Here is a 14,518-nt window from a genome sequence, read left to right as displayed (position 1 = left end):
TTTAAAAATAATTTTCAGAAGCATTAATTATAATAGTTCCAATACCTGTAAATTCTTATAACTAAGGTCGGTAGTATATAAATGAGAACTAGTATATTTAATAGACTTACTTTTATTATTTGGTTTTTATTACCAATTGCACAAAGAATGGCATTTTAAATTTTCTATTGAAAAATTATTTCTAGAAGAAATTTCACAATAATCGTTTAAAAAACCCACAATAGTAATATTATAAAATAGCTTAAAATAATTTGGCTTTTTTTTATATGAGATGTATGTTTCCTTTCTAAAGTCTTCAAAAATCAATAAAACAAACTGAGGAAAAAGTTCTGGATGATCATTATGGAATACAAAATAACATCAGGGGAAGAGGACCTTCAAAATGGCAGAGGAGGGCTTCCCTGGTGGTGCAGTGGTTGAGTCCGCCTGCTGATGCAGGGGACACGGGTTCGTGCCCCAGTCCGGGAAGATCCCACATGCAGCAGAGCGGCTAGGCCCATGAGCCATGGCCACTGAGCCTGTGCATCTGGAGCCTGTGCTCCGCAACAGGAGAGGCCACAACAGTGAGAGGCCCGTGTACTGCAAAAAAAAAAAAAAAAAAAAAAATGGCAGAGGAGTAAGAAGTGGAGATCACCTTCCTCCTCACGAATACATCAAAAATACATCTACATGTGGAACAACTCCTACAGAACACCTACTGAACACTGGCAGAAGGCCTCAGAATTCTCAAAAGGCAAGAAACTCCCCACATACCTGGCCGTGTGGCTGATAGGGTCTTGGTGCTCTGGCGGGGTGTCAGGCCTGAGCCTCTGAGGTGGGAAAACCGAGTTCAGGACATTGGTCCACCAGAGACTTCCCGGCCCCACGTAATATCAGTCAGCGAGAGCTCTCACACAGATCTCCATCTCAAGGCTAAGATCCAGCTCAACTCAACAACTAGCAAGCTCCAGTACTGGACACCCCATGCCAAACAAGTATCAAGACAGGGAAACAACCCCACCTATTAGCAGAGAGGCTGCCTAAAATCATAAGAAGTTCACAAACACCCCAAAGCACGCCACCGGATGTAGTCTTGCCCACGAGAAAGACAAGATACAACCTCATCCATAGGATCACCGGCACTAGTCCCCGCCACCAGGAAACCTACACAACCCACTGAACCAACCATACCCACTGTGGGCAGACACCAAAAACAATGGGAACTACAAACCTGCAGCCTGTGAAAAGGAGACCCCAAACACAGTAAGTTAAGAAAAATGAGAAGACAGAGAAATACACAGCAGATGAAGGAGCAAGGTAAAAACCCACCAGAACAAACAAATGAAGAGGAAATAAGCAGTCTACCTGAAAAAGAATTCAGAGTAATGATAGTAAAGATGATCCAAAATCTTGGAAATAGAATGGAGAAAATACAAGAAACATCTAACAAGGATATAGAAGAACTAAAGAGCAAACAGACAGTGATGGGCAACATGATAAATGAAATTTAAAATTCTCTAGAAGGGTAAACAGAATAACTGAGGTAGAAGAACGGATAAGTGACCTGGAAGATAAAATAGTGGAAAAAACTACAGCAGACCAGAATAAAGAAAAAAGAATGAAAAGAATTTAAGATAGTTTCAGAGACCCATGGGACAACATTAAACACAACAACATTCGAATTATAGCGGTTCCAGAAGAAGAAGAGAAAAAGAAAGGGACTGAGAAATTATTTGAAGAGATTATAGTGGAAAACTGCCCTAATATGAGAAAGGAAAGAGTCAGTCAAGTCCAGGAAGCACAGAGAGTTCCATACAGGATAAATCCAAGGAGAAACATACCAAGACACATATTAATCAAACTATCAAAAATTAAATACAAAGAAAAAATATTAAAAGCAGCAAGGGAAAAGCAACAAATAACATACAAGGGAATCGCCATAAGGTTAACAGCTGATCTTTCAGCAGAAACTCTGAAAGCAAGAAGGCAGTAGCAGGACATATTTAAAGTGATGAAAGGGAAAAACCTGCAACCAACATTAGTCTACCCAGCAAGGATCTCATTCAGTTTCGACAGAGGAATTAAAATCTTTACAGGCAAGTAAAAGCCAAGAGAATTCAGCACCACCAAACCAGCTTTACAAAAAAGCCTAACGGAACCTCTCTAGGAAGGAAACATAAGAGAAGGAAAGACCTACAATAACAAACCCAAAACAATTAAGAAAATGGTAAGAGGAGCATACATATGGATAACTAACTTAAATGTAAATGGATTAAATACTCCAACCAAAAGACACAGGCTCACTGGATGGATACAAAAACAAGACCCATATATATGCTGTCTACAAGAGACCCACTTCAGACCTAGGGACATATACAGACTGAAAGTGAGGGGATGGAAAAAGATATTCCATGAAAATGGAAATCAGAAGAAAGATGGAGTAGCAATTCTCATATCAGACAAAATAGACTTTAAAATAAAGACTATTACAAGAGACAAAGAAGGACACTACATGATGATCAAGGGATCAATCCAAGAAGAGATAACAATTGTAAATATTTATGTACCCAACATACAAGTACCTCAATACATGAGGCAAATGCTAACAGCCATAAAAGGGGAAATAGACTGTAACACAATCATAGTAGGGGACTTTAACACCCCAACTCACCAATGGACAAATCATCCAAAATGAAAATAAATAAGGGAATACAAGCTTTAAATGACACACTAAAGAAGATGGACTTAAATAATATTTATAGGACATTCCATCCAAAAACAACAGTGCACCTGGAACAATCTCCAGGATAGACTATATCTTGGGTCACAAATCAAGCCTTGGTTAATTTAAGAAAACTGAAATTGTAACAAGTGTCTTTTCTGACCACAACGTTATGAGGCTTGATATCAATTACAGTTAAAAAAAAAAAAAAACTGTAAAAAATACAAACACATGGAGGCTAAACAATACACTACTAAATAACCGAGAGATCATTGAAGAAATCAAAGAGGAAATCAAAAACTACCTAGAAACAAATGACAATGAAAACATGACAATCCAAAACCAAAAGCAGCAAAACAGTTCTAAGAGGGAAGTTTATAGCAATACAATCCTACCTCAAGAAACAAGAAAAATCTCAAATAAACAACCTAACCTTACACCTAAAGCAAATAGAGAAAGAAGAACCAAAAAAACCCAATGTTAGCAGAAGGAAATAAATCATAAAAATCAGATGAAAAATAAATTAAGGAAACAACAGCAAAGATTGATAAAACTAAAAGCTCATTCTCTGAGAAGATAAAAAAAAAATGATAAACCATTAGCCAGACTCATCAAGAAAAAAAGAGAGAAGACTCAAATCAATGGAATTAGAAATGAAAAAGGAGGGCTTCCCTGGTGGCGCAGGGGTTGAGAGTCCGCCTGCCAATGCAGGGGACACGGGTTCGTGCCCCGGTCCGGGAAGATCCCACATGCCACGGAGCGGCTGGGCCCGTGAGCCATGGCCGCTGAGCCTGTGCATCCAGAGCCTGTGCTCCACAATGGGAGAGGCCACAACAGTGAAAGGCCTGCATACCACAAAAAAGTAAATAAATAAAAAAGAAATGAAAAAGGAGAAGTAACAACTGACACTGCAGAAATACAAAGGATCTTGAGAGATTACTACAAGCAACTATATGCCAATAAAATGGACAACCTGGAAGAAATGGACAAATTCTTAGAAAAGCACAACCTTCCAAGACTGAACCAGGAAGAAATAGAAAATATAAACAGACTAATCACAAGCCCTGAAATTGAAACTGTGACTAAAAATCATCGAACAAACAAAAGCCCAGACCCAGATGCTTCACAGGCGAATTCCATCAAACATTTAGAGAAGAGCTAACACCTATCCTTCTCAAACTCTTCCAAAATATAGCAGAAAGAGGAACACTCCCAAACTCATTCTACGAGGCCACCATCACCCTGATATCAAAACCAGACAAAGATGTCACAAAAAAAGAAAACTATAGACCAATATCACTGAAGAACATAGATGCAAAATTCCTCAACAAAATACTAGCAAACAGAATTCAGCAGCACATTAAAAGGATCATACACCATGATCAAATGGGGTTTATCCCAGCAATGCAAGAATTCTTCAGTATATGCAAATCAATCAATGTGATACACCATATTAACAAACTGGCGGATAAAAACCATATGATCATCTCAATAGATGCAGGAAAAGCTTTTGACAAAATTCAACACCCATTTATGATCAAAGCTCTCCAGAAAGTAGGCACAGAGGGAACTGACCTCAACATAATAAAGGCTATATATGACAAACCCACAACCAGCATCGCTCTCACTGGTGAAAAACTGAAACCATTTACACTAAGATCAGGAACAAGATAAGGTTGCCCACTGTCACCACTATTATTCAACATAGTTTTGGAAGTTTTAGCCACAGCAATTGGAGAAGAAAAAGAAATAAAAGGAATCCAAATCAGAAAAGAAGTAAAATTGTCACTGTTTGCAGATGACATGATACTATACCTAGAGAATCTTAAGATGCTACCAGAAAACTACTAGAGGTAATCAATGAATTTGGTAAAGTAATAGAATAAAAAGTTAATGCACAGAAATCTCTTGCATTCCTATACAATGATGATGAAATATCTGAAAGAGAAATTAAGGAAACATTCCCATTTACCACTGCAGCCGAAAGAATAAAATACCTAGGGATAAACCTACCTAAGGAGACAAAATAGCTGTATGCAGAAAACTATAAGACACTGATGAAAGAAATTAAAGGTGATACCAACAGATGGAGAGATATACCATGTTCTTGGATTGGAAGAATCAATCAATACTGAGAAAATGACTCTACTACCTAAAGCAATCTACAGATTCAATACAATCCCTATCAAACTACCAATGGCACTTTTCATAGAACTAGAACAAAAAATTTTCACAATTTGTACAGAAACACAAAAGACCCCAAATTGCCAAAGCAATCTTGAAAAAGAAAAATGGAGCTGGAGGAATCAGGTTCCTGAACTTCAGACTATACTACAAAGCTACAGTAATCAAGACAGTATGGTACTGGCAAAAATACAGAAATATAGATCAATGGAAAAGGATAGGAAGCCCAGAGATAAACCCACAGACATATGGTCGACTTACCTTTGGTAAAGGAGGCAAGAATATACCTCCAAGAATATATGGAGAAAAGATAGCCTCTTCAATAAGTGGTGCTGGGAAAATTGGACAGCTACATGTAAAAGAACGAAATTAGAACACTCCCTAACACCATACACAAAAATAAACTCAAAATGGATTAAAGACCTAAATGTAACGCCAGACAATATAAAACTCTTAGAGGAAAACATAGGAAGAACACTCTTTGACATAAATCACACCAAGATCCTTTTTGACCCACCTCCTAGAGAAATGGTAATAAAAACAAAAATAAACAAATGGGACCTAATGAAACTTCAAAGCTTTTGCACAGCATAGGGAACCATAAACAAGATGAAAAGACAACCCTCAGAATGGGAGAAAATATTTGCAAACGAAGCACCTGGCAAAGGATTACTCTCCAAAATTTACAAGTAGTTCATGCAGCTCAATATCAAAAAAACAAACAACTCAATCCAAAAATGGGCAGAAGACCTAAATAGACATTTCTCCAAAGAAGATATACGGATTGCCAACAAACACATGAAAGGATGCTCAACATCACTGATCATCAGAGAAATGCAAATAAAAACTACAATGAGGTATCACCTCACACTGGTTAGAATGGCCATCAACAAAAATCTACAAACAATAAATGCTGGAGAGGGTGTGGAGAAAAGGGAATCCTCTTGCACTGCTGGTAGGAATGTCAATTGATACAGCCACTATGGAGAGCAGTATGGAGGTTCCTTAAAAAACTAAAAATAGAACTACCATATGACCCAGCAATCCCACTACTCGGCATATACCCTGAGAAAACCATAATTCAAAAAGACTCATGTACCACAATGTTCATTGCAGCACTATTTACAATAGCCAGGACATCTAAGCAACCTAAGTGTCCATCGACAGATGAATGGATAAAGATTTGGCACATATATACAATGGAATATTACTCAGCCATAAAAAGAAATGAAATTGAGTTATCTGTAGTGAGGTGGTTGAACCTAGAGTCTGTCACACAGAGTGAAATATGTCAGAAAGAGAAAAACAAATACCGTATATATATGGAATCTAAAAAAAAAAATGTTTCTGAAGAACCTAGGGGCAGGACAGGAATAAAGATGAAGATGTCGAAAATGGACTTGAGGACATGGGGATGGGGAAGGGTAAGCTGGGATGAAGTGAGAGAGCGACATTGACCTATGTACACTACCAAATGTAAAATTGATAGCTAGTGGGAAGCAGCCGCATAGCACAGGGAGATCAGCTCTGTGCTTTGTGACCACCTGGAGGGGTGGGATAGGGAGGGTGGGAGGGAGACTCAAGAGAGAGGTGATATGGGGATATATGTATACGTATAGCTGATTCACTTTGTTATACAGCAGAAACCAACAACGTAAAGCAATTATACTCCAATAAAGATGTTAAAAAAAAATAGCATCAGGAACTGAAAAAAGATCCAAACAATATTTTCTCTGCTACCAACTCTATCCTGAAAAATAAAATCTATTTATCATTAATTATTGGAGAATAACCAATAATTCATTTGATGCAGTAACAAATAAATAACAATCCCCAACATTACCCAGAGCTGAAATATCTTAATACATCATACTACTTTAAAGTAAACTTTGGTTTATAGTCAGAATCTCCCATTAATGTTTTAATCCATTGTTTAATTTATTAGCAATTAGAATTACTTCATTATTCTTACACAACTGTCAAAACGGAAGACTACTCATGGCTATAAAGGGTTGACCAATGGGACTGTAAATAAATCTCAGACATTTGCCCGTAGAGAATGGAAGAGGTTGTCATGCAAATAGCCCCATTTACTAGTCAGACTGTCTGAAAGTCAAATATATAATCACAGAGACCACCTTCAGTTAGGGTGTTCATGATTACCATGGACCTTTTCTCTTCAAAAATACAATTACTCTGCTTTTGTTATTGGATTACATGGAAGCCCCCAAGGAAAACTGGAAAATTACTCAGCATTTTTCAGGATGTATCCTAGATTCAAGTGACTCAGTACCCTGGGTGGAACTATCAATCATATTTCCTGGGAGATAAGAATGGAGTAATGACTAATAAAATTGGTAAATTGTTATATAAGCCATATCAGATTTATTAGACTCCTAAATGTCCTACCAATATGACTGATTTGGGTATAAATGACCATCCAAGTCCAGCAAGTAATGACCAAGGGTAATAGTTTTTATTTAACATAACAAGATCCATAGCAACTTTATTTAACAAGTATTTGCTAAGTTAATATTCTCATACTGAATCTTTTCCATTACATTCACTTTTCTTCTTAGATGAAAATTCTAAGTTCACATCTAATTCTAATATTTTATTCTACACTTGGTGTTGCTGTAATATAATTCTATGCCTTTATATTAAAAGAGACTGAATTTGAGAAACTAAATAGACACTTTTCCAAATACATACAAATGGTGAACAGGTACATGAAAAGATGCTCAACAGCACAAATTATCAGGAAAGTACAAATCAAAACCACAATGAGACTTCCCTGGTGGTCCAGTAGTTAAGACTCCCACTACAGGGGGCACAGGTTCAATCCCTGGTCAGGGAACTAAGATCCCACATGCCGCACTGTGTGGCCAAAGAAAAACAAAAAACCAAAACAAACAAACAGAAACAATGAGATATCACCTCACACCTGTTAGAATGGCTATTATCAAAAAAGACAAATGATAAGTGTTGACAAGGATGTGGAGAAAGGGGAACCCTTGTGCACTCTTTGTGGGAATGTAAATTGGTAGAGCCGCTATGGAAAACAGTATGAAGTTTCCCTAAAAAATTAAAATATGGAATTACCATATGATCTAGGAATTCCACATCTGGATATATACCCAAAAGAAATGAAGACCGGATCTTGAAGGGATATCTGCACTCCCATGTTCATTGCAGCATTAATCACAATAGCCAAGATATGGAAACAGCCTAACAGTTGTCAATGAATGAATGGATAAAGAAGATGTATTGTATATGAAAACAATAGAATAGTATTCAGCCATGAGAAAAAAGAAAACCCAGCCATTTGCTACAACTTAGATGAAGTTTGGGGGCATTATGCCAAGTGAAATAAGTCAGAGAAAGACAAATACCATATGATATCACTTATACGTATAACTTTAAAAAAGCCAAACTCATAGAAACAGAGTAGATTCGTGACTGCCAAGGACTGGAATGTGGGGGGGACATGAGATGTTGTTCATAGGGTACAAACTTCCAGTTATAAGATAAATAAGTTCTGGATAGCTAATGTAGAGCATGGTGATTACAGTGATTAATACTGAATTATATACTTGAAAGTGCTAAGTGAGAAATATGATCTGTATAAAGTTTATTTCTTAAAAATGTCCTACTTATTTCTCCTTACATGGTTTTATTTTCATTAGAAAATATTCCACACAGTTCCTACAGTTGTTACATCTCTGGGACAAGCAATAATGCTATATATCTATTATATATCTATTATACCTCAATAAAACTGGGGCGGGGATCAAACTGAATTGCAGAAATGTATTTTTACAGTTTTGTAATTCTCTGCCCTGGATTAAATTGATAAATTTATTAATTCACCTAGTTATTACTAAATACTTACTAGGTGAATACAGAAATTAATGACAGATTCCGTACTCTCAAAGAAAGGCAGCCATAGACTAACAGAGTTCAGATTCTTAAAGACCATGAAAATATGTGTATAAAATTATATTAAGACATTTTTATGTACCAATATCTACTTTTTGAATCTTTTAAAATAAGTGAATACACTTTTGTTAACCTAGTTCTCTACTAATGGACACTTAATGGCACTAACAACGCACAGATTAACATTTTGTGAATACATATGTGCATATTTTAAAAATTATTCCCATGGAATTTCTCCATTAAAGTGGAACTTTGGGGTCTAGGTAAGTGTACATTTTAAACACTTTTGGTATATTTTGGCAATCTTCCTTGATAAAGGGTTAATCCTTGCCAAACTGACGTCATCGCCTCTCTGTCCTGCCTTTGTCAACCAGTCAGTATATAATTGACACCTCATCTTGTATAAGATTGTATCACTTCATAGCACCAACCATCAGGCATGTGCCTGAGTTTTAATATTACATTTGTTTTTGTAATAGCATGGCTATCTGTCTTCCCCCGCCAGACTGTAAGCCACCAAAGGCAGAAATATGAATTTATTGTCATCTTTGTGTGTCACTATTATGCGTAGAAAAGGTTATTTTAAATTACTTCATTTTTGTTTATTAATGTGAGAAATCTCCAAACCAATTTTTCTTTTATGGGTCTTTGGTTGAGCTTTGGTACAATTTACACACTTAGTTAATTAAATTCCTTTCCTCAAGGAATCTTTTTTCTTTTCATATAATTCTTATCTCAAGGGACCATCATCCTTAGAACTATCAAATCTCTACCTCTGATGTTAAAATGGCATCTGACTGAAGATGGGATATCCCTCCTAGCACTGCCTGACTTGCAGGCAGAAGATTTAACATGTTTCTATTTTCATATCTGTACTCACCATGGTACCCCCTGAACCCAGACCAGTGCCTGGCTCATGAATGAATGAGGAAAATACCAGCTCAGGAAGGTATAAGGAAAAGTTATTCATGAATCCAATCCAGGCACCTCCTCACAGTGCTTTTAAAAAGAAAAGTAAATCCCTTAAAGCTCAAATTTATGTAGTTATCTTGGAAAAAAAATTTTAATTGCCTAGAGTCTGCATAGCTCCTTGTTATACTGTAGCATAACAAGGAGTATAAAACCATGACTAAAATATTCACACTCCACTCCAGTCCCCATAAAAAAAAGGAATTGCTAGTTTATTCATCTTGCCTAATGACACAGAAGGGCAAAACAAGTACCCAGACAATGAATAATAATGCAAGAGCTCAGACTGTAAAATCAATATGTCAGATCAGTAGAGCTGAGCTTCGTTTTAATGCTCTCATCCCTAAATGCAGTAGAGTTTACCTTTGAATTATATATATGTATTGACCTAATTACATAAATATTGACTCTTCCTTATATGAAGCTTTGTTTTTCCAGTCTCACTGTAATTACGATGTCAATATTTGTGGCTGTGGTAACACTGAATTTAAACTTGTTAATTGTGACTGATGGTGGCATGCCATGGGATAATCCAGACAGTCTTACAGTCTCAACACACTGGTGGCACTAGATAGTAACTGATAAATCAGTAATTCCCTAGGTATACCATAGTAAGGTAAACTTCTTTAAGAAAATAACTATTTCATTCCCAATAATTTGAGAACTGGTCTCCTCAGTTTGTCAGGTTTTACAACACACAGAAGTAATAACCAGGATGTGACTAGATCTTGGTCTGTAACTTTGCACATTTTTTTTCTTTAATCAAACACTTCATCCCTAACTTCAAGCCACAATCCATCCTACTAACAAATTCTTTGATCTATTGACTATACCTGTATCCCCATAGCTCTGCATGTATATAAAAGATAATATTTAATATGTGTTATTATTCTTTGATATATTTCAATAAGGATCCTATGCAAAGTTTAGCCTAATACAAAATATGATCTGTATAAATTTTATTTCTTAAAAATGTCCTACTTAATTATTTCTCCTTACATGGTTTTATTTTCGTAAGAAAAGATTTCACACAGTTCCTACAGTTGTTACATCTCTGGGACAAGCAATAATGCTATACCTCAGCTCATTTAAATTAAATTGCTTTACTTCAATAACATTTAGAGAAACATTCCAAGTGCTTTAAAAAGCTGGAAAGTGCTTTGCTTTGTTCTTATAAAGTTTCTGAACACTCCCACTCAAGGTCCTGTACCTTCCAATTTAAGAAGAGCAGAAGTATGGGTCATATTCATCTTTTAGAGTTAGGTGAAACACACAGTAAATGCTACACAAAAAGAATAAAACAATGGGGTCCATGAGTTGGCTTAAGAGCTGTTCTAGATGTCTCATGGTGAGTTAGTTATCCATCATCCTGTTTTTTCTTATTTGCCTCTACAGGGATGCCAGATGAGATGAACCTCAGTGATGTAAAGCAAATCCATCAAACAGACGGTAGTAGTACTTTAGACACAACTGGAGCAGGATGTACAGCAACAACTGAAACTATGGCATTGGCTCTGATGGGTGCAGTGATGTTACTTCCTGGGCTTTGGTAACTGAACTCTTCTGCCCTGATATATATGTCTTATTAGAGTCTTAACTTCTCCCCTCTCTTTCTCCAAGTGGAATAAGAGATCTTTTCAAATGTAACAATTATATTTATGAAAAGGTATGTCACACTAACTTAGAAGCCAAGTTGGTACGTTCACAAAGTATCTAAAAATCAACGTTTAAATGAAAGACTGTTTGAAAACATGTCTTCTTTGAATCTAATTTAAACATTCTTAAATTCTAACAAACCTGCATATGTGAAGAGCACGGAAGTGACTTTGCGTAAGAAGGATTTAGTATATCTGTAATTTTATTATCCTCAATTCCAACCTCTTCCTTTTTAAAAGAAAAATGTTTTAAATCGAAGGTATATTTTCAGGACACTGAAAACAGTACATAGTGTTTCTTAAAATACTGGAATTAGAATTCCATTAAATGAATCAAAACAAACAATGGCAAGTAGTATGCATGCATTTTCAAGAGATTCTTCCATTTTGCAAGTTACAGAAAGAAATTACTGAAAGACTATAAGTTATAGAGTAGATTGCCGAGGGGCATTTCATGCAATTTCATTGAAGATGCTTGATAACTTTTATCCACTGTAACTTAGCCACTGACAAACCTTAAAGCTGAGTATTTTGATAACATCTGATTTGTATCCCATTATATACAAAATGCATCTCTGGTATTGTGACTCTGTTCTCTCCTCTCTCTTTGCCGAATGGCTTTAGCTACATTGCAAACACACGCCTGCTCTAGGAATATCGCTAATAAAGCTGTTAATTATTTGGTGGAAAACTTTAAAGAATATTGATCATTTTCTCCTGGAAAAATGATATTTTCATCCATTTTCAAAATATTATTTGCTGTTTTTTTAAACTTGATATTGAACAAACAATTGTCTATACATTTCTAAGGTTCCTATGAATATCTAAAGATGTACTAATACAGAAAATATGGCATGAACTGTTTTAGCTCTTTTCCTATTTTCACATTAGCAGAGCTGCTAATCCACAGTCCCTGATTTCCCAGTTGTGATAAGGTGCCTCAGCAGGCACTGATTAGGATGTGTCTATCACTGTACTTAGGAGGAAGAGATAAGTCAGCTTTTATTAAGAAGTATCACATCCAGTTGATAGCCAGGAAATATAATTAATACAAAGTGACAGAATAGAAAAGAGAAGTGCTGAACTTATAAAATTTTAAAAAAAAATTCAAAAGGATTTGAAATGGCCTCTGTAAAAGAACTGAAGGGGACTCGATCAACAGCAAAGATTCACGAGATGAAATCAACCTGTCCAAATGAGGAAACTCTATATGATCAAACCCTGTTCTCCCTCAGGTTCTCGATTATTCAAATGATCTGTTGATTGTCACCTTAAACCACACTATGTTTATACCGCCCAGTCACATTTTCTTGTCTGTTAAAACATGCCTCAGAACTGGAAGTGTTACTTTACCTGCCAATTCTGGAGGTCATTTTCCTAAGCTTCCATTCCATCTTAATATGTGTTCCATGATCTGCTTGGCTTATAGCTCATTTGCACCACCATGCTCCAAAAATTACAAACTTAACATATTTTTTAAAATTTTCATTTCAACTTCAGCTTTTTATTTAAATAGCTCTGAAATGAGTAATATGAAGTCAACCATTTGTGGCACTCCAGCCCAAGTCACAGTTGGCTTGCCACGACAATGTTTCTGACCCAAACCTTGAGGCGACAGTAAGAAAAACCAACTGAGGAATGTGGTTCAGCAGTCTGAGATGTACCTGGATAAAATCGGTTGATAAGAGATAATTTTAGGTATCGCAGGAAATGGTTAAAAGCAGAGTAGTGACAAAATCAATAGTATGAGTGGGGCTTCCCTGGTGGCGCAGTGGTTGAGAGTCCGCCTGCCGATGCAGGGGACACAGGTTCGTGCCCCGGTCCGGGAAGATCCCACATGCCGCGGAGCGGCGGGGCCCTGAGCCATGGCTGCTGAGCCTGCGCGTCCGGAGCCTGTGCTCCGCAATGGGAGAGGCCACAACAGTGAGAGGCCCACGTACCGCAAAAAAAAAAAAAAAAAAAAAATAGTATGAATGAATATTTTTTATCAACTAAATTTTATATACTCAAATGGGTGTTGTCTGCCTCCACAAAGGCACTTAGGAGACCATGTATATACCATAATCGTGTAGCTAGAGCTCAAAACACTTGGAGGTTTTCAGAATTTCTTGAAGAGCCCGAGGCATACTTTTTTTTAATATTCTCAATGAGGTTATACATTCTTTAATATTCTGCTCTGTAGCAGGTTACATTCGTATAGCTCTTTATAATTTACAAGGCTATTTCAGATGAGATAAAACATCTCATCTGACCTTCCTCACCCCTCAAGGATGGGCTCAATTTTTAGTCAAATAAAAGCAATAACACTGAGGTTTTTGTGTTTTTTAATATGGCTCAGAATTTGCTACGGAAGAGTTTTCCATCAGTAAAGTCTAAAAAGTTCTTAAGCAATGGTAAAATTGTTAGCATACATGTGTTCTTTTCAAGATGACTTAAAGTATAGCATTCAGGTGAATATACATGTATTTTAAATTATTGCTCACATAGTTATAGTCACATACTGGGATCACTTAAAGGAATTTTCTTGAATTTCTGAGTTATTTTTATACAAATTAATCATGAAACAGTCCAGTGTTTTGCATGTATTGGGGAATAATCAGTTAACAATCTGAGCTAACATTCACTTGGCCTTCCCTTTGCATATATACCATGATAAATGCTTTTATGCACAATCTCCCCAATAACATTACCACCTCCATTTTACCAATGAGGAAACTGAGGCTAGAAATATTATGTAATTTGTTTGTTGTCATACAAATAGAGTAGAATCAGACAGCTAAGTAGTAACTCTAAATAAACTATATACATTCCTGGTTAAAAGCTATAATAGTTCTAGAACAGTGGTAAAGAATCTTGAGGTTAGCATAAAAGTCATTCAGAGGTGATTTAAGTCTCCAAACAAGGATTTAAAAAAAATAATAAAGTTAACTGTACAATTCTAATTGTATAATTATCAAATTGCATATTGGTGTAAAAGCATAGTGAAAAGGAAAAATGTAAACATGAACATTTTCTTCCCTACCAATCAATGCTCTCCCACATGTGAAAATTCTATTCAAACACATCAGCC

At 36.3% G+C, this 14,518-nt stretch overlaps 1 protein-coding gene across 1 annotated transcript in view; it reads left to right on the top strand.

Annotated features, from left to right (window-relative positions):
- GPC5 (glypican 5) overlaps positions 1–12,139 on the top strand; it is a 1,376,579-nt gene extending 1,364,440 nt beyond the window's left edge. The window contains exon 8 of the mRNA XM_004283463.3: positions 11,189–12,139. Within this exon, the coding sequence (XP_004283511.1) occupies positions 11,189–11,346 (158 nt within the window). The 3' untranslated portion in view covers positions 11,347–12,139. The remainder of the gene's footprint in view (positions 1–11,188) is intronic.
- The last annotated feature ends 2,379 nt before the right edge of the window (positions 12,140–14,518 follow it).

Source organism: Orcinus orca, chromosome 18 (assembly GCF_937001465.1).
Source record: "Orcinus orca chromosome 18, mOrcOrc1.1, whole genome shotgun sequence".
Lineage (NCBI taxonomy): Eukaryota > Metazoa > Chordata > Mammalia > Artiodactyla > Delphinidae > Orcinus > Orcinus orca.
Note: the sequence above shows the minus strand (reverse complement) of the source record. Positions and strands in the feature narration are given on the sequence as shown.